Genomic DNA, 17,563 nt, shown 5'->3' on the forward strand with positions numbered 1-17,563 from the left:
CAAAAGTTTTTAAGACAAATTTCCATACTAAATCTGTTATTTGATAAATTGTTATGAATTTAGTCTATAGTCTAGTCGCATGTAACTAGAAGCGTGGAGGTATGACAATGAAATGTTTTAACGCGAAAATGCGTAGTTTGGACATCCAACTTGATTTTAGTGACGGAGTATCGAATCGATATGCAGAATACGAAAGTTGCCAAAGGGAGAAAATTTCGTTTCGAAATTCAGAATAGGGATAATTATTTCTTCGGTTTCAATTGCCTATACATACATATGTACATACATACATATGTACATACATACATATTTTCTTCATATTGTAAGCAAATCTATAGAACTTTTGAAGTCTTTTGCGCTTTAGACTAGGGTGGCTACAATTTAAAGTACATTACATCCAAATTTTTAACTCAACAGTTGCCTTAATGAAAATATTGAAGAACTGTTTATTGCTAAAGGTTAATGTATTATTTGAAATTTAGTGAGAAAATTATTATTCACATTTTGTAATTGTTTGTAAATTTTTCGATTCGGGAAACGTTCTTATAAAAAAGAATTCGTTAATATGTCTAGAAAATTTAGTTCAGACAAAATTTGTACATTATTTTTTGTATTTTTTATTATTTTGTTAACACTTTATTTTAATAGTGATATAAAATTATTTTTAAAATGCTAATAATAGCTTATAGTGGTTCCTTATTTAAGTAGTTCCCATTAATTAAAAATATTTCATTCATATATTTTTTTTTTCAATGTTTACTAAATATTTTTATACAAACTTTGTATACTCATCCATTAATGTATCTATGTATGTATGTGCTTATTGCTGTTGTCGATTAGTCGAGTTTAATTTTAATCGAATATTTTTTAATGTTTAAATTAAGATATTTTTAGTTGCATCAAATCTGAATAAATACACCGATGCCTCCATCCAAGTGCCTCAGGTGGGAATCGAACCCACGACACCCGGTCTGATAAACTTGATACCGCAGGTATTTTTAACTTTACGGGAATAATATAGAATTTTTGCAAAAGAAGTTTATTACAATTTGGCAAATCCTTCTATCATATTTTTATTTTTCTCAAGATTTTTTTAATATTTTAATCGATCATTCGAATATTCGAATGTACATACATTAGCAACCCTCTTAATTATGTATCTACATATCTGCACTATATTATTTTTAATCAACAATTTCAATGCTAATTAGATAATAATTTAAAATTATCAAAGTATACAATTAAGAACGATTATCAATTAAACTCGTATATTTTATAGGGTATTTAAAAAGTATGTGTATTTTTTTCAAATTAACTTTATTAATTTCGAAACTTTATTAACTATAAAATTTAGAGTAAGTGTAACCTTTGGAAAATTGTTTTTATATGGATCATGTGATTATGACAACAGCTTTTTCATAAAAAATTTAAAAGTTTCCAAAAAATATGAATATTTAAATTTGATTTTAAAACCGAATAGATCTTAAATACAATACGGTTCTCTTTATTATTGGTTTTCAGATCACCTGCTGTATGAAAGTTAAATTTTTTAACACCTTTAAATTAAATACAATAAGTAATAAATACATATTTTAAAATATAACAATAAGTTTAAAAAATTTGTTTAATACAGACAAACAAACAAACTGCTAGCCACCCGATAATATACGATTAATATTTACGTTAAAAGTCATACATTTAAATTCGAAATATTAAATGCGAAATATGTGTATGTGATACCAAATATTTATCAAATACAAACACGAACGAAAAATTCCTCTAGCTAGAGAACAACGTAACGATAAGTTCTATAAACAAAATATGTACATTAAGGCGGTACCGTTTTAAGGTGGTATATTTCAGTTCTTCCATTTCTTTTGAAAGTTGAGTTAAATTTTATTTCCCGGTTACACGGTTGTATGTAATGCCTATACTATAATTAGTCTATAGACTAAACTATAGAATAAATTCTAGACTATAGACTAGACTATAGATTAGACTAGACTATAGATTAGACTAGACTAAAGACTAGACTATAGACTAGACTATAGACTAGACTATAGACTAGGCTATAGACTAGACTATAGACTAGGCTATAGACTAGACTATAGACTAGACGATAGACTAGACTATACTATACTATTGAATAGACTATAGACTAGACTACAGATTAGACTAGGTTATAGAAACGCAAGTGCGCACTAGTATCAATTTTTTAGGGAAGGGGTTAAAACGATTTTTAACTACTTTAGTCAAGTGGTTAATCTTAATATTATTTTGTGTAAAAATGGTTAAAAAAATTATTAGAATTATTGATGCCCCGCTAATGTACATACCTTTCTGATAAATGTGAATAACTGTGCAGATAGAGGGTTTAGCAACATGTTGCTGACTAGTTTAGTTGTTAAATAATTAACAATATTGTAAAGCACGAGAATACGAGTGATCTTACTATAGTATAGAATTTTGTTCTACAATAGAAGGTGGAATTGCTCGAAATCGTCTTATTGGCGCAATAACACTTTAGTTGAATTTTGATATTGCGACAAACTAGAAGTATTTTTTTTTTTTTTGGTGCACTCTGCACAAGTGAGTAATTGTTATATTGAGATAGTATGCTTACGCTCGATTTATTTAATGTTGTAACAAATGAAATTAAAAATAAATAAAAACAAATAAAAAAAATAAAAATATAGAGAAACTTACATTGCATCGTTCGTAAAATAAACATTTGTACGCTCAAACAGATAGCACAGACAAAAAATTATATTTATTTCTAAATTAAAACGTTTTTAAGAAACAATAAGAAAAATTGCGGAACAATTGTAAAAAGTGCAAATGCAAAAATATAAAAAAATAATAACAAACCCACATTAAAACCAAGCAAAATTTAGTGTAATATTCACTCAACTATCATTACAACTACTATATAAAATAAATGTAAATAACTAATTTGAAAACAAAAAAAAAAATAACGACAACAATTTAATTTTAATAAAGTGTTGGATTTAATTTATGTAAAATAACAATAATCCTTGATATTAGTATATAAAACATAAATTTACTATTTATATAATAAATAGATAGATAAATAAATATATAAATTTAATATGTCTATGTACATATGTGTATTTAACTGTTTTAGCCAAAGATAATATACAAATGATAATAGATTCAAAATGAGCACAACTACTAAAAATTGGTTTATAGTATTTTGCCTAGTTTTAGGATTAATTAGCAAAGGTAAGTGTTAAAATTAGCTCTTGTATCATAATTAAAGAAAGAAAAAAATTATTTAAAATAAAAATAATAATGCAAAAACTAAAACAAACATGAATATTTTTACACTGCAATCAATCGCCATACAATTTAGAACATTTTCCACATAAATATAAAAAAAGAAACATCACATACATTCGTACATACAAAAGTACAAATTTAATTATTATTACATTTTATAAGAATATTCTATAATTTTTTGTCTGTTCTATATCATCAATTCACTCTCTCATTCTCTCTCACTCATTTTTTATCTCCTCTAAATATTGTTTGTTCACTTATCTGCGCATATTTGAAAACGAAAATGAAAATAGAAATACACGTTATTTAGCCGATAGTGTTTTCGACAGAAAAATAAACCTACTACTTGCCAACATCGTGCTTGTTTGTAAGTTATGTTATCTTATCAGAAAGCTTATCCATTATTTGTGGATATACATATGTACATACATTTATATGAACTTACGTTGTTGCGTTCATACGTCAAACTACGTAATATTTTCAAAATTATGCCATTTATTTAGGAAAATACTAGAGGATGTAATAATACACTGCAAAAAACGAAGGTCATTCCTAAAGTTTTTTGTAAATATTCAATAAAAGTTGGGTACAAGCTATTTCATATCATGCCACAGCTAATGTTTAAAATGTTATTTCAATATTATACAAAACCATGGATTTTAATAATTTTCAAATTTTTCGAATGTATACATATCCCTCATTTTCTACAAGACTGGCAAAATGACTTTTTTTATTTATAAACAAAAATAAAATTCTCTTAAAAAAGGTAGGCAAACAACTTAGGGGATTCACTGTGTGTATGTATGTTAGAAATCTGACGTTTTTACCCAAGAATGTTACAACGTTATAAACCAACTACGATATATTTAAGGATCCACGATTATAGGGTCAGAATTAAAAATGTAAATTTTTTGTTGTCTTAGATTTCAAAATAATTTTGGCAAACATTTTATAATTAACTTACTTGAATAATGATTCGAAAAGCCCTCTAAAATTCTCCACGTTATTTTCACAGCTCTGGATGCAATAATAGAATCATCACATACATATAGTATGTATATTAAGACAATTAAGCAGTAATTATTTGTAGTAATGAATGAATAGTTAATTAGATCTTTTATCTAAAACTCCAAAAGTAACATATTATTGTACCTGGAATAAAAATTTTAGTTTTAATTAATATATTGTAATATAATTTATGTATATATTTCTCAGATTCATACAACAAGTATGACTTAAAATAACTTATAAAGTTGATTGATTACATAGTAACAGTATAAATGTTCCTATTATCATAATTTATAATATTTTTTTGCACAATTTCTAACATAACATAATTATTCACCTTTAAGTCGTACGTTTTTTCGTTCTCTTTATTTTAATTAAGTAATAAGAATTATAAACTTTTGGAAAATTGTTATAATTTTTACTTTAACATAAAAAACCGTATATACATATAAAACATTTAATTTGTATACCATTATTTAATCATCATAATTCTAGGGTTTTGAGCTAAAAAATACGAACATATGTTGCGATATGCTGCTTTAACGAAAGGAAATTCATTAAAATTATTTAACATTCATTTTCTTTAAATCACTATTAATTCTCATTGTGCTTCGTATGTTATAAAGTAAACAACACGTATTTATTTTTGAACAAGTTTCAGTTAAATATTAACCTCTATACATATCCCTCGACTACTTTAAGCGCAATGTGTTGCCAAACGGGCATTAGAAAGTGAAAATTTAGAGGATGATGATGAAAACTATGATTATATCGACTATGACTACACTGGAAATTATAATGACAGTGAAAATGATAATAACGATAGCCATGATTCAAAGTCAGCAATGACATCAATGGGACACGATCCTCCGTATTTTGAGCAGACAAATGTTCACGTAACCGCTGATCCAAATAGTGATGTGATATTGAACTGTGACGTGAGAAATTTTCATGGTAATTAAAATACTTATTGTGCACATTCATTATTAAAAGACTTTAATATGTGTTCAATTTATTCTCTTTTGACAGTGAATAATGTTGTGATTTGGTCTAAAGATGAAACTGTTTACGCTAATGGTCAATATACTTTAAACAAACGTGTAGAGACTTTAAAAAACAATTCAATATTATTGAAAAATATTAAACCTAACGATGCCGGCACTTACTATTGTGAAGTTCTTCCCGAGAAAATACGCCTGGAGGTAGTGCTAGATGTTAATAAAATGTTAAATATTCAATGTGATGGTCGTGACGTTATTGATCGTAAAATAGTTTTTCGACAAGGCGAGTCTCATATTTGTGAATGTAAGTCAAGAGGATCAAGTGAAGCCAACATTAAATGGTCGGTTAATGTAAGTAGTTTTTATTAAAAAAAACTATTTTTACATATTTTCTATATTATTTATTTTCTATTTATTTAGGGCAATCGTTTCGATGAAACTCTTGGCGAACTAATGGATGGTTCTATTATACTTAGCGGTATAGAGGATCATCACAATGGTATTTATCAATGTCTGGATGATGATGGCAGTGAAAAACCTAAACATGGCATGTTTATTATTGAAGTGCTTTTCCCACCTAAAGTAACCACACATCGACACCATATTAATACAGAAATGGGTGGAAATGCCGAATTATATTGTGATTACAAAGGAAATCCTATTGCTATTACCACTTGGCTGAAAAATAATCAACCAATTAAATATTCCGAAAAATACATGATTTCCTATGCAATGGAAAAACATTTTAATCGCAGCACACTTACTGTTAAAGATGTGACCATGGAAGATTTGGGAGAATATATATGCAGAGCTGAGGTATTATTTTTCTCATTTTTAATTTAATCAATTTAAATTTGTATGTGCCTTTAACGTTATTATTTAGAATTCTATAGGTTCTAATGAACTTAGAACACACTTAATGCTCGAACCCGAGAAAGGACAATTGGAAAATGTGGTAATTGATGGGAAAAAAGTTACATTGCATTGGTTGGTACGCAGTCTTCAACCATTGTCAGAAGCAGTGCTTGACTACAAAATGTCTGGGGTGAGTTATAAATGTTTTGGTTAAACTTTAAAAAATATATAAATATGTAATAAGTAATTTCAAAGTCTTACACATGGAGTTCGACCACAGTTATACACACGCAGCGTCATGAGAATGGCATTTGGAAAGTAACCCATGAAATGGAGTTAATAGAGGGTGAATGGCAAACTCGTATGAAGACTAAGAACATTATGGGTTGGTCGAAATTTTCCGCACCATTTATATTCAAAATTGAAGATGAAGGTAGGTAAAAACTTTTACATATGAACTTTAAATAATTTACAACTTTTTCTTTTTATATTCAGATGATTTCAACAATGAGACCAGCAATGAAAAGTTGGCAATGGCTGGATTTGGAGTTACTAGAAGTTCTTCTACAACTGTTTTTAATTCATTACTTCAAAGTATTTTAATATTAACATTGGGCGTGCAAATCTACATGCTTTAGATTTTAGTTTAATAAATATGTTGTATATTGTCAATTATTTTTTCCAAAAATCCTTTAGAGAGGAATACAGGTGCAATCCTATTTATTATATGTATTATAGACAAATTTTAAATAATAAATTAAATTCATAATATTTATTTATGTGAATCTTACAGTACAATTGAAATGAGTACGATTTTGAAAACTAATTTTAGATGCGCATAAACACATACATATACATATATGTATTTTAAAAACTTGAAATTCTGAAAATACTTTTAAAGTATTTAACAAATTAGATTCGAAATAGGAAAGGAGTTGTTTTTTAAACAACTTTAAATTTTTTCAAACATAAACATTTTGTTTTATAAATGCTCAAGTTTGAGTTACATATTACAATTTTCGAACATAACTAAAAATTTAAAGTTCGAATAAATATTTCATTGTATCAGTTGTATTTTTCCAATCCTTTTAAGCCATTTTTACATGTAGATGTAGTTTTTTATAGAATAAACTTGCTGATTATAAGTTGAGGCACATTCACACCTATCAAATTTTTGCCGAAAATTACGTGATCCCTAAAAAATCGACATATTAATTTCCTTTAAATAAATATTTATTTCCTCTTTGAAAATATCACTTTAAAATGTCTAGCTTCGACATTATTTGCAATTAAAATAATCACGTAAGATCAAGAAACTTCTACAAAAAATAGTGGATACGTCTTTTTCGTCACATATTTGATAAGTGTGAACTTATATATTAATTTACTTTCATTACGTAAATTTACGTTTACGAACTATTACGTAAAATTAGTTTTTCTATGAATGCGAAATGGTCGTGATAATGAATATAGTTCGAAGAGAATTTTGTTAACATAAACACTGATAAAATTAAACCAATCCTCGTATTAGTTTTGAGTGGTTTTTGTAAAAAAAGTATGGTATTTTTTGGGAACAAAATAAAACCGGTTATCTATTTTATAAATAGATGGTCCGATTTTTATCAAATTTTGTTAAATTTGTACACATACTTAAGTATACTATATAATTTTTAACGCTACAAACATCTGCCACAAAAACGAATCCCTATTATTACAGTACGTAACGTTACGTTCCAGTAAATGTGTCATCAGCATAAAGGTTGGCAACAACTCAATCAGCTGTTCATACAATGTCTTTTTATTATCGTTGTCACTGCATAGGTACTTTTGCTTTCCAAACTTCTCAACAATAATTTAGAATAGATTTTTTTCGTATTCATTATACAACTAGAGAAATTTCGTCATAAATTTTTACATGTTTATTAAACAAGTTTCTTCAATAACTTTTTGTTGTAAATTTTTGAGTAAACCGCCTGCTCTATTCACACAACGCAGGTGAGTTCCACAATTGCAATGAGAAGTTGATCAAGTAATTTGTGAATGTATTATTTTGAGTGACTAATGAAATTGTTTCTACTTTGCTTTTTTGTTTAGCAAAAATCATTTAATTAAATTTTTGTCAACGAGCTATCTTCCATCAGTAGTTTTGAATCAAAGTTTCAGAAGAGGGATGAGTAGCTCAAGTCCTGCTGAATTTGCAACTGTTGCAGGAGAGTCTAGGGCGAATAAGATGCCTTCAAAAAGTGGCTTGGATTTAGAACCAATATTAAGGTAAGTTATTGTAAATACTTAAATTCAAGGCTAGTATAAAATTCAATAATTTTCCTTTAGGCTAAACAACATAGAAAAGAGTCAGCAAGATACACGCGACTATAGAGGGCTACAATTGCAGAATGGTATTAAAGTCTTACTTGTTAGTGATACTAAAACTGATGTGTCAGCTGCCGCTTTAGCAGTACAAGTCGGGTAAATTGAAAAGTGTATTATAATATGTATTAATATTAAATATAATTAATAATAATTTTAGTCATATGTCGGATCCTGATAATTTGCCAGGATTAGCTCATTTTTGTGAACACATGCTTTTCTTGGGAACAGAAAAGTATCCTCACGAGAACGGCTATACAACTTATCTTTCTCAAAGTGGAGGTAGTAGTAATGCAGCTACTTATCCTCTAATGACTAAATATCATTTCTATGTGGCCCCCGAAAAATTGGATGAGGCTCTAGATCGATTTGCTCAGTTTTTTATTGGACCCCTATTTACACCAAGTGCCACGGAACGAGAAATTAATGCTGTAATATAATTTAAAAGACTATTTTAGCAACTAATTGCATTTAATATTTCCTAACAGGTGAATTCCGAACATGAGAAAAACCTTTCAAGTGATGTTTGGCGCATAAAACAGGTTCAAAGACATTTAGCAAAAGCAGGCCATGCTTACAAAAAATTCGGCAGTGGTAATAAAACTACCCTATACGAAATTCCAAAACAAAACAACATTGAAATTCGAGATGAATTGCTTAAGTTTCATAAGCAGTGGTATTCATCCAACATTATGAGTTTGGCAGTAATTGGAAAAGGTATTTGTTTAGTAGATAATAGTATTATTTCAATGTATATTACAATGTCTATTACATTTTCCAGAGACACTTGATGAACTGGAACAAATGGTTATGGAAAAGTTTTCAGAAATTGAAAATAAAAATGTTGAAGTACCACACTGGCCCAGAGAGCCTTACGATGAAGATCAGTATGCACAAAAGGTGATGATTGTGCCAGTTAAAGATCTGCGTTCTCTAACAATTAGTTTCACAACCGATGATCTAACTCAATTTTATAAATCTGCCGTAAGTAGTTTTTTTATCAACGTAATTGTTTTGATGTAATAAAATAGATTTTTCTTTTATTTGAATATTATAGCCAGACAGCTATTTATCACATTTATTAGGTCATGAAGGTAAAGGCAGTTTATTGTCGGAATTGCGACGTTTGGGTTGGTGCAATGAGTAAGTTTGTACTGTATTTTTGCAATTATGTTTATTTTAATTGAAAATATTTACTAGTTTGTTGGCAGGTCATCAGAATACCTTGAATGGTTTTGGTTTCTTTGAAATTTCCATAGATTTAACTCAGGAAGGAATTGATCATGTTGATGACATAATTGAAATAGTATTTCAAGTAAGAACGAACTAAAAGATTTCCATAATTCTTATTAACTTATATAAACTTTAGTACCTTAAAATGCTACGTGAGCGTGGACCACAAAAATGGATTTTTGACGAGTGCGTGAAAATTAATGAAATGCGCTTTAGTTTCAAGGAAAAAGAGAAGCCGGAACGTTTGGTTACTGGTGTTGTAACTTGTATGCAGGTATTAAGAAGAAATATATTTTGTTTGTAGCTCATGAATTTCTAAATTTAATGTTGTTATTTGCCTTAGGTTTATCCTTTGGAACAAGTTTTAACTGCCCCCTATCTCAGTGATGAATGGAGACCAGATTTGATCACCAAACTCCTGGATGAGTTGGTGCCATCTAAATGTCGTGTTATAGTTATTGGCCAAAATTATGAAAAAGAAGCCAACTTAGTCGAGCCTTACTATCAAACTAAATATGGAACTTGTAAAATTGATAAAAACACCCTAAAGGTTTGTTAATTGATCGCATTTCAATTGCATACATAAGTAAGAGTATATATATTTTTGCAGAAATGGGAGAATTGTGCTTTGAATGAAAATTTAGACTTGCCCTTGCCAAATGCCTTTATACCCGAGAATTTTGAATTGGCACCATTCGATAGTGATTTATCAAAACACCCGGTTATTATCATGGATACCCCGATTTTGAGAGTTTGGCATAAACAGGATAATTTTTATTTGAAACCAAAAGCCTGTATGTCGTTTGATATGTCAAATCCAATTGCTTATTTGGACCCATTGAATTGTAATTTAAATTATTTGATGGTGGCCTTAATAAAAGATCAACTGAATGAGTATCTCTACGATGCTGATCTGGCAGATTTAAAACTGCAAGTTGCACCCCGATCAAATGGAATTGATGTGAGTAAAAGATAAAAACATTATATTTCAATTACTGAAACTAATAATTATTTACACTAACAGTTTACCATCACTGGTTATAACGACAAACAAGTTGTGCTATTAAAAAAACTTCTTGATCATTTGTTTGATTTCAACGTTGATGAAAAACGTTTCCATATACTTAAAGATGAATACAAACGTTCTCTAAAGAACTTCAGTGCTGAACAACCTTACCAACACTCCATATACTACTTAGCTCTGCTATTAACTGAAAATGCTTGGGCAAATAGTGAACTTTTAGATGCTATGGAACGTTAGTATTCGCCTTATTTATTTGTATCACAAAATTAAATGAATTTTTCAATTTCAGTTGTAACCTTTGACCGTGTTCTCAATTATGCAAAAGAGTTTTTCTCCCGTCTACATACTGAAAGCTTTATTTATGGTAATGTAACAAAACAACAAGCTCTCGAAATAGCTGGTCTGGTAAATAAACGCTTGGAAGGAACAAATGCAATGGTATTGCCTTTGCTGGCACGACAGATGCTTGCCAAAAGAGAATATAAATTATGTGCTGGTGAGTATCATTTACGAGTATTAACGATAAATCTAGATATATTTGAAAATTTTATGAAATTTCTTCAATCAGGCGACAGTTATTTATTCGAAAAGGATAATAATTATCACAAAAGTTCTTGTGCTCAATTATACTTTCAATGTGGACCTCAAACAGATCGCAGCAATATTATGGTCAATTTAATAGCACAAATTTTAACGGAGCCTTGCTATGACTGCTTGCGGACAAAGGTATTTGAATTCTAAAATATATAAAAACAAAACTCAACTAACCAAATATTAATATTTTTTCAGGAACAATTGGGCTATATTGTGTTTAGCGGTATGCGCAAGGTCAATGGCGCAAATGGTATACGTATTATTGTACAATCATCTAAACATCCATCTTATGTAGAGGGTCGTATTGAAACTTTCCTTGATAACTATTTGGTGAGTTTTTTATATTAAAATCAATTTGTGTTTCTTCAATAATCAAAGTAATAATTTTTGGTCTTGTGGTTTACAGAAAGCAATCGAACAAATGTCCCAGGAGGAATTTGATCGACATAAAGAGGCTTTGGTGGTGAAAAAACTGGAAAAACCGAAAACAGTAAATTCACAATTTAGTTTATTTTACAATGAAATTGCATTGTCGCAATATCATTTTGAACGCAGTGAAGCAGAAGTTGAAATCCTTCGTAATATTACCAAGGACGAATTACTTGAGTGTTATAAAGTAAGTTTTTTTTTAACAAATACTAACTGCCAATATGACAGATAGTAATAATTCACTTTTTCCATATAGACTTTTATAGGACGTGATAGTCCCGAAAGACGAGTACTGGCTATTCATATAGTCTCAAATCAGAGTCCACAGGAAGACAGCAAGGACGTTGAAAAACCAACGGATGATGATAATGTAAATGCTGTATTGGACCGACATGCTAAAATCACAGACTTGGTTGCTTTCAAATCAAGCAAAGAACTTTATCCCTTGTGTTCACCATTCCTTGACATAAGGGCCAAAGGAGCACGCAGCAAATTATAAATTAAGTTAATACGATACTTTAAAAATTGTATTTTAAAATAGAAACTTTTGTAAAAAAAAAGTAAAAAACTACTGTAATAAACTTTATTATCAAATAAAGAAACTGTTAAGTAAAAGTTCTACTATGTGGTAAAGTCTTTTTTTATTTTATAACTACACTATTGCAGATTCAAATCTTGAAGAAATAGAATTTAAAAATATTGAGAGACAACAAACAATTTTTTTCATGGAGGCAAAAGATCGAAAAAATCAATTTCTTCAATTTTCTTACTAAAATAAGCTAAATAAAATAAAGGTTATGAAAAAATAAATTAATAAAAATAATTCTTTAAACTTTTAATACTTTGTGGTGAAAAAAGGGAAAATGTCGGTAATGCTGTTCGAAATAATATGGCTTGGTGTAAATATCTGTTACCATGGCACTAAGAGAAATTGATTGCCACAACAATAATATTTATAATAGGAATTTTATTAAAATTTCATTGATTTAATAAAGAAACTGAAATTAATTGAAATATTCATATTAATTCCTTAAGATAAATTATAAATATTTAAATGTCGAAAGTTCTAAGAAGTGATCAATTAAAAACAAAAAAACAAGTAAGCAAATAGTGTTTGAATTATTAAATATACATGTTTAACTTGTAAAACATCATGACTCAATCGCCATCTTTTCCAATTTTTATTAAACATTTCTTAATAATGGTTCATTTAAATAATAATAGTCTTTATTAAATTCTACTCAATATTAAACTTTTTAGGATACTAAAGTATTACGATCTGATGTGGCAGCTAACAAAAAAGCTCTCGTAAAAAAACCAACTACATCAAGTACTTTAAAAACATCAGCTCAGTTAAAAGACAGCAAACCGACAGCTAGCGAGGAAAAGGAAAGAAGCAAAACAAAAATAACAAACGTTGCCAGCAGCACCACATCAAACAAAGCTAAAGTGGCAGTTAATAAAATACAACCACCAAGAAAAACAGCAGGAAATTTACCAACAAAAGCCTTGGCATCGCGAAAGGTCAGTTCAATTTCACAACAAAAAGATTTACCATTACGTGCCAAACACTTGACGACCTCAAAGGACATAAAAGAAATCAGTAAAAGTTATACATCACCTAAAACAAGCATAGAAAAAATAGATAAAAAACCTGTTAATAAAAAACCAAATGCAGTTTTAGATACTCCCCATAATGTTACTGTAGTCTCACCTCCACCCAAAAGGAAGAGTATCGAAAATGTTGAGACTGAACCAAGCTTCAATAAATCAAAAAGCAGCAACATCAAGTTAACCCGAAAAGGAAGTAGAACTTTAGCTCCCGATGAAATCGTTGTATTAAAAAGAGAATCGGCTAAAAAGAGAATTGAGGAGCAAATTCGAAAAGAAAATATAAAAACCGAGCAATCCGTAGAGACTGTTGTAAAAGAACCGGTAGCTTTTGAAGTAAAATTTGAAGAAAAAGAAAATGTCACAAGAGAGAGGTCAAGATCTCGTGTGAAAACAAATACTACCCATATAATAGACAAAAACGATGAAGAACCTCAATATTCAGATGACTTTGAATCCTATGAATCGGATTTTGAATCTTCTACACACTCTTTGGTCTCATCAGAACCATCAAGCGTGGAAAGTGAAGATGTATCAAATTCCACTGATAATGAATCTGATGAAATAGAACATCAAGAAGATTCTCTAAAAAATTTAACTACAGATGAAAGTGAAGACGAAGATGATGATTCAGAAGTGACCCAAAATCCCATAACAGTTATTCAGCGAGACAAAGAGCGAAAATTAGATTCCGGACACTATGACATGAATTCTCGCAAAACGATTGATCCCAAATCATTGGATATTTCTGCGCAATCTACACAGCCTATAACAGATAGCTTGGAAGCATTTAGTTTAGGTTTGTCGGAACAGCTCGATTCTGGTATATCGACATATGCAACTTCAATTGTTGCAGCTTACAGCGATGCAAATGTAGAAGTTATATACGGAGGTTATAAAAACTTTAATATCAAACCCATTATAAATCAAAGAGGCTCCGATCTGATGTCAAAAATTCAATTCGATGTCTTAAGTTTTACGTTGCTTGATCTGAAACCGATTTCTTATGACATATTTATGCAAATCTTTGGCAAACTTAATACAAATCAAAATTTCACACAAACACAGGGTAATCTAATGAATGTTGAACAACAGACAGACTTGCAGGAAACTCGTTCTATATGGACGCAACATCCACCTCAATATGATTTAAAAATCATTAAAACTTTCGATAAAACCGGTATATACAGTCAGAATTGTTGTGGCGAATCGATTGATGAATTTCAAAACCATTTATTGCCAGAATGTGAACTGGAGCAAAGTTTAGATATGTTAAAGCAACTTAATAGTCAAAGTTCTAAACGAACGTACCAAAATTATCAAAAACGACAAAGAAAACCCGTAAACTATGAACATTTAAATTCATTCCTTTTGCGATCGTCTCTTGTTATAGATCAAATACTGGGCTCCTCAAATAACACCACTATCAACAAACCAAAACCGAATTCTCCTTATGAAAATGACCAGGTTTTATCGCGTGTGTCTGAAAAATGTTTTTACATAGATTCAAATTTCCTCAATACTTTACAAGTTGTAAAAATATTCTCTAACAATAAATATAATTTACTTATAACGGTGCATGAATCATTACCCGATACTAATGTGTACAGCTCTGACTTTACGAACCTTCTGATGGTGTGGTGCACCAACACCTGTGATAAGCCGTTACGTCTTTTAACAACTTGGAGTCAGGTTTCGAAGGTGGAAATATCTAATGATTCGTCGGATATAATTGTTGCCGCTTTAAGAGATGGTTCCATAGCTTTATGGGATTTGAGAGAAACGCACTCATTTTGTTCTAAACTCGATGGGTATTTAACACAATTTGCCGCCACACAATCACTAGTACCTTCTTGGAGTGGAATTAAGGATAAGACCACCTTAGTAATGGACTTGGGGGCATGTTTAGATGTAAAAAGCTTCAGAAGCCAGTCTAATAACATGTTAGCTCAAAGAACATTCCCAAAAACACAGGTACATCCCATTAATACATTTCTTTTGCGAAATACAGTAGTATTAATCTATATTTTATATTTCAGTTTATTTCTCTTCATGATTCCGGATTTGTCACAGTTTGGACTTTAGTGGAAACGTCGGAAACACCTATCAATTTTTCACAAATGAAAAAATATGAAAAACCCAAAAATTCTTCAAAAATGTCTCAAACATTTGAATTTACTTCTCCGTGGGCCCGAGTAAAACTTATGCAAAGTACTATAGTTAATATCAAAGATTATTTGGAAACGAAATCTCATCAGATTCAATCTCGATTTGACAAAACCAAAGCATTCTTTCAAAAGGATATTTACAGTGACGAGGCATTAAAAGAGCTCAATGAATGCAATGCAGGTGTAGGACAGCAAGGTCTACGATTTACAAGCTTAGAATGTGGTTCAGAAAACGTATTTATCTGCACAAATCGAAATTATATATTAATTTGTTCAAAGGCACTTAAAATGGACAAACTACAACGAATTGTGATAAATGAAAGTCGTTTCTTATTTCCAACAGCTTTAAAAGTGCTGAGTAATGAGCACTTCTTAGCGGTGGGACTTTCTAATGGAGCAGTCATGATTTTAAACTGCCAATCGAATAAAATTATGCATAATAACAAATCAGCTAAAACATCAAATTTAACTGAATCTATACCTCCCAGCAGAGACCTAATGTCGGATATAAATCCCATAACGGGAAAATCTTGTGCCATACAGAATATACTATTGAATGTGCAAAAATCATACGAAGATATGGACTTTGATCCAGTTTATCGCCCGAACACTGCAGCATGTATAGCATTAATTGACAGCAATCAAAAACCATTTGAGTTAAGAATATTTGATCAACAAATCATTATGAACGGATCAGTTTTAAGAAAGAACCTTATTAAATCCTTAGAATTATCCTCAGATGGATGGCGTTTATTTGCCCTGACAAATGGACACATAAGGATTTATGACTTTTATTTAGATCAAGAAATAGACTATCAAGAAGCCCAAGAAACAGGCAAAATTATTGATATTGCAACTGCTAAATGCGGTTGCAAGGAAAATAATTTAATGATTCTAAAGCCAAACACAGAGGTCGAAGTTCATATTTTAAACAAATAAATATTACAATGAAAAAAATCAATATGTGATTAAAATTGTATATTGATAAATGATAAAAACAATAATTTTCATACTTTTCATATATTCGTATATATGTATGTACATATATACATATATGTACTTGTTGTATCTCTATCCAAAAACGCTTATTGTAAACAAATCAATTTGTTAAAAATACTTGAAACTTTAAAGATATGTTTATCATATTTAGACAATTTGTCATTTGCGTGTTTCAATTTTTTGGGCGTCTTTATCTGTAGAGTTTTCAAATGTTATGTGTATAAAAAGCCTTTATGTGTTTGGATTTGAACAGAATTACTTCGACCACCAAATAAAATGTTGAAATTAACATTAACAATTTTGGCCGCCGTCCTCCTGGTCACCCCAGCCTTTGGCAAAGTTTATACACGTTGCTCATTGGCTAGAGAAATGCATAAACTTGGTGTTCCCAAAAATCAATTGGCTCGTTGGACGTGTATTGCTGAGCATGAATCTGCTTACAACACCAAAGCTGTGGGTTCAATGAATTCAAACGGATCACGCGACTATGGTATCTTCCAAATCAATAACTATTACTGGTGCTCTCCACCCTCCGGTGCCTTTTCTTACAACGAATGCAAGATCAAATGTGCTGATTTCTTAGTTGACAGTATCGAACCAGCTGTTAAGTGTGCTCAATTGGTTTTGAGACAACAAGGCTGGAGTGCCTGGTCTACTTGGAAATATTGTGATCATACTTTGCCCAGCATTGACGATTGTTTTTAAAATTTAAAACCCAAGTTAATAAAGTTGATAAACTAATTGGAAAATATACATATATAAACACATACATAATTATCGTTTTACATACAATTATATCCCTAAATGATTAGTGCAAACACTACACAGTGTCCTTATAAATTGTAATCAAGTTATATTTTTTTAATTAAGTTTATATTACATAATTATAAAAATCAAATTGTTAAATTTTGAATAAAGGATTTTATTAAATCAAATTAGTAAACATTTTCCTAATTGATGGGATTTTATGGGGT

At 29.8% G+C, this 17,563-nt stretch overlaps 4 protein-coding genes across 6 annotated transcripts; all 4 read left to right on the top strand.

The window, feature by feature from the left end:
* The first annotated feature begins 2,466 nt into the window (after nt 1–2,466).
* On the top strand, nt 2,467–6,962 carry LOC119600669 (hemicentin-2). 3 transcript variants are annotated; one of them, XM_037951086.1, is made up of 8 exons: nt 2,467–2,589; nt 3,146–3,243; nt 5,011–5,262; nt 5,338–5,660; nt 5,730–6,125; nt 6,193–6,354; nt 6,420–6,597; nt 6,660–6,927. In XM_037951086.1, the coding sequence occupies exons 2-8, from the start codon at nt 3,180–3,182 to the stop codon at nt 6,800–6,802; spliced, it is 1,518 nt and encodes a 505-aa protein (XP_037807014.1). In that variant the 5' UTR covers nt 2,467–2,589; nt 3,146–3,179; the 3' UTR covers nt 6,803–6,927. The 3 variants fall into 3 exon arrangements, with proteins under 3 accessions (XP_037807014.1, XP_037807015.1, XP_037807013.1); XM_037951087.1 differs by having other exon boundaries at nt 2,522–2,940; XM_037951085.1 differs by lacking the exon at nt 2,467–2,589 and having other exon boundaries at nt 2,769–3,243; nt 6,660–6,962.
* A 1,008-nt stretch (nt 6,963–7,970) lies between these two features.
* LOC119600668 (insulin-degrading enzyme) lies at nt 7,971–12,435 on the top strand. The gene is made up of 17 exons (XM_037951084.1): nt 7,971–8,159; nt 8,259–8,435; nt 8,496–8,630; nt 8,692–8,962; nt 9,020–9,248; nt 9,313–9,515; nt 9,589–9,674; nt 9,732–9,846; nt 9,901–10,038; nt 10,108–10,314; nt 10,375–10,725; nt 10,789–11,020; nt 11,078–11,284; nt 11,357–11,514; nt 11,578–11,712; nt 11,789–11,998; nt 12,068–12,435. The coding sequence occupies exons 1-17, from the start codon at nt 8,080–8,082 to the stop codon at nt 12,308–12,310; spliced, it is 3,177 nt and encodes a 1,058-aa protein (XP_037807012.1). The 5' UTR covers nt 7,971–8,079; the 3' UTR covers nt 12,311–12,435.
* Nucleotides 12,436–12,674: 239 nt separating this feature from the next.
* Nucleotides 12,675–16,529, top strand: LOC119600635. Its single transcript, XM_037951018.1, has 3 exons — nt 12,675–12,680; nt 13,072–15,396; nt 15,462–16,529. Exons 1-3 carry the CDS (start codon nt 12,675–12,677, stop codon nt 16,527–16,529), a joined length of 3,399 nt encoding a protein of 1,132 aa, XP_037806946.1.
* A 288-nt stretch (nt 16,530–16,817) lies between these two features.
* Nucleotides 16,818–17,360, top strand: LOC119600673 (lysozyme 2). The gene has a single exon (XM_037951090.1). The coding sequence runs from the start codon at nt 16,866–16,868 to the stop codon at nt 17,292–17,294; it is 429 nt and encodes a 142-aa protein (XP_037807018.1). The 5' UTR covers nt 16,818–16,865; the 3' UTR covers nt 17,295–17,360.
* Nucleotides 17,361–17,563: the final 203 nt, after the last annotated feature.

The sequence above is a fragment of the Lucilia sericata genome, unplaced genomic scaffold (assembly GCF_015586225.1).
Source record: "Lucilia sericata isolate MDLA Ls3-8-SP2 unplaced genomic scaffold, ASM1558622v1 Contig000118F_arrow, whole genome shotgun sequence".
In the NCBI taxonomy this organism is placed as follows: domain Eukaryota; kingdom Metazoa; phylum Arthropoda; class Insecta; order Diptera; family Calliphoridae; genus Lucilia; species Lucilia sericata.

What these genes read in the sequence shown, in the direction of transcription:
- LOC119600673 (XM_037951090.1), top strand. Translation starts at nt 16,866, where the DNA reads ATGTTGAAATTAACATTAACAATTTTGGCCGCCGTCCTCCTGGTCACC.
- LOC119600669 (XM_037951086.1), top strand. Translation starts at nt 3,180, where the DNA reads ATGAGCACAACTACTAAAAATTGGTTTATAGTATTTTGCCTAGTTTTA. An exon ending in TGACGTGAGAAATTTTCATG is followed by an intron (nt 5,263 to 5,337) that starts GTAATTAAAATA and finishes CTCTTTTGACAG; the next exon opens with TGAATAATGTTGTGATTTGG. An exon ending in AATATATATGCAGAGCTGAG is followed by an intron (nt 6,126 to 6,192) that starts GTATTATTTTTC and finishes GTTATTATTTAG; the next exon opens with AATTCTATAGGTTCTAATGA.
- LOC119600635 (XM_037951018.1), top strand. An exon ending in GAACATTCCCAAAAACACAG is followed by an intron (nt 15,397 to 15,461) that starts GTACATCCCATT and finishes TTTATATTTCAG; the next exon opens with TTTATTTCTCTTCATGATTC.
- LOC119600668 (XM_037951084.1), top strand. Translation starts at nt 8,080, where the DNA reads ATGTTTATTAAACAAGTTTCTTCAATAACTTTTTGTTGTAAATTTTTG. An exon ending in AGAATATAAATTATGTGCTG is followed by an intron (nt 11,285 to 11,356) that starts GTGAGTATCATT and finishes TTCTTCAATCAG; the next exon opens with GCGACAGTTATTTATTCGAA. An exon ending in CTTTCCTTGATAACTATTTG is followed by an intron (nt 11,713 to 11,788) that starts GTGAGTTTTTTA and finishes TGTGGTTTACAG; the next exon opens with AAAGCAATCGAACAAATGTC.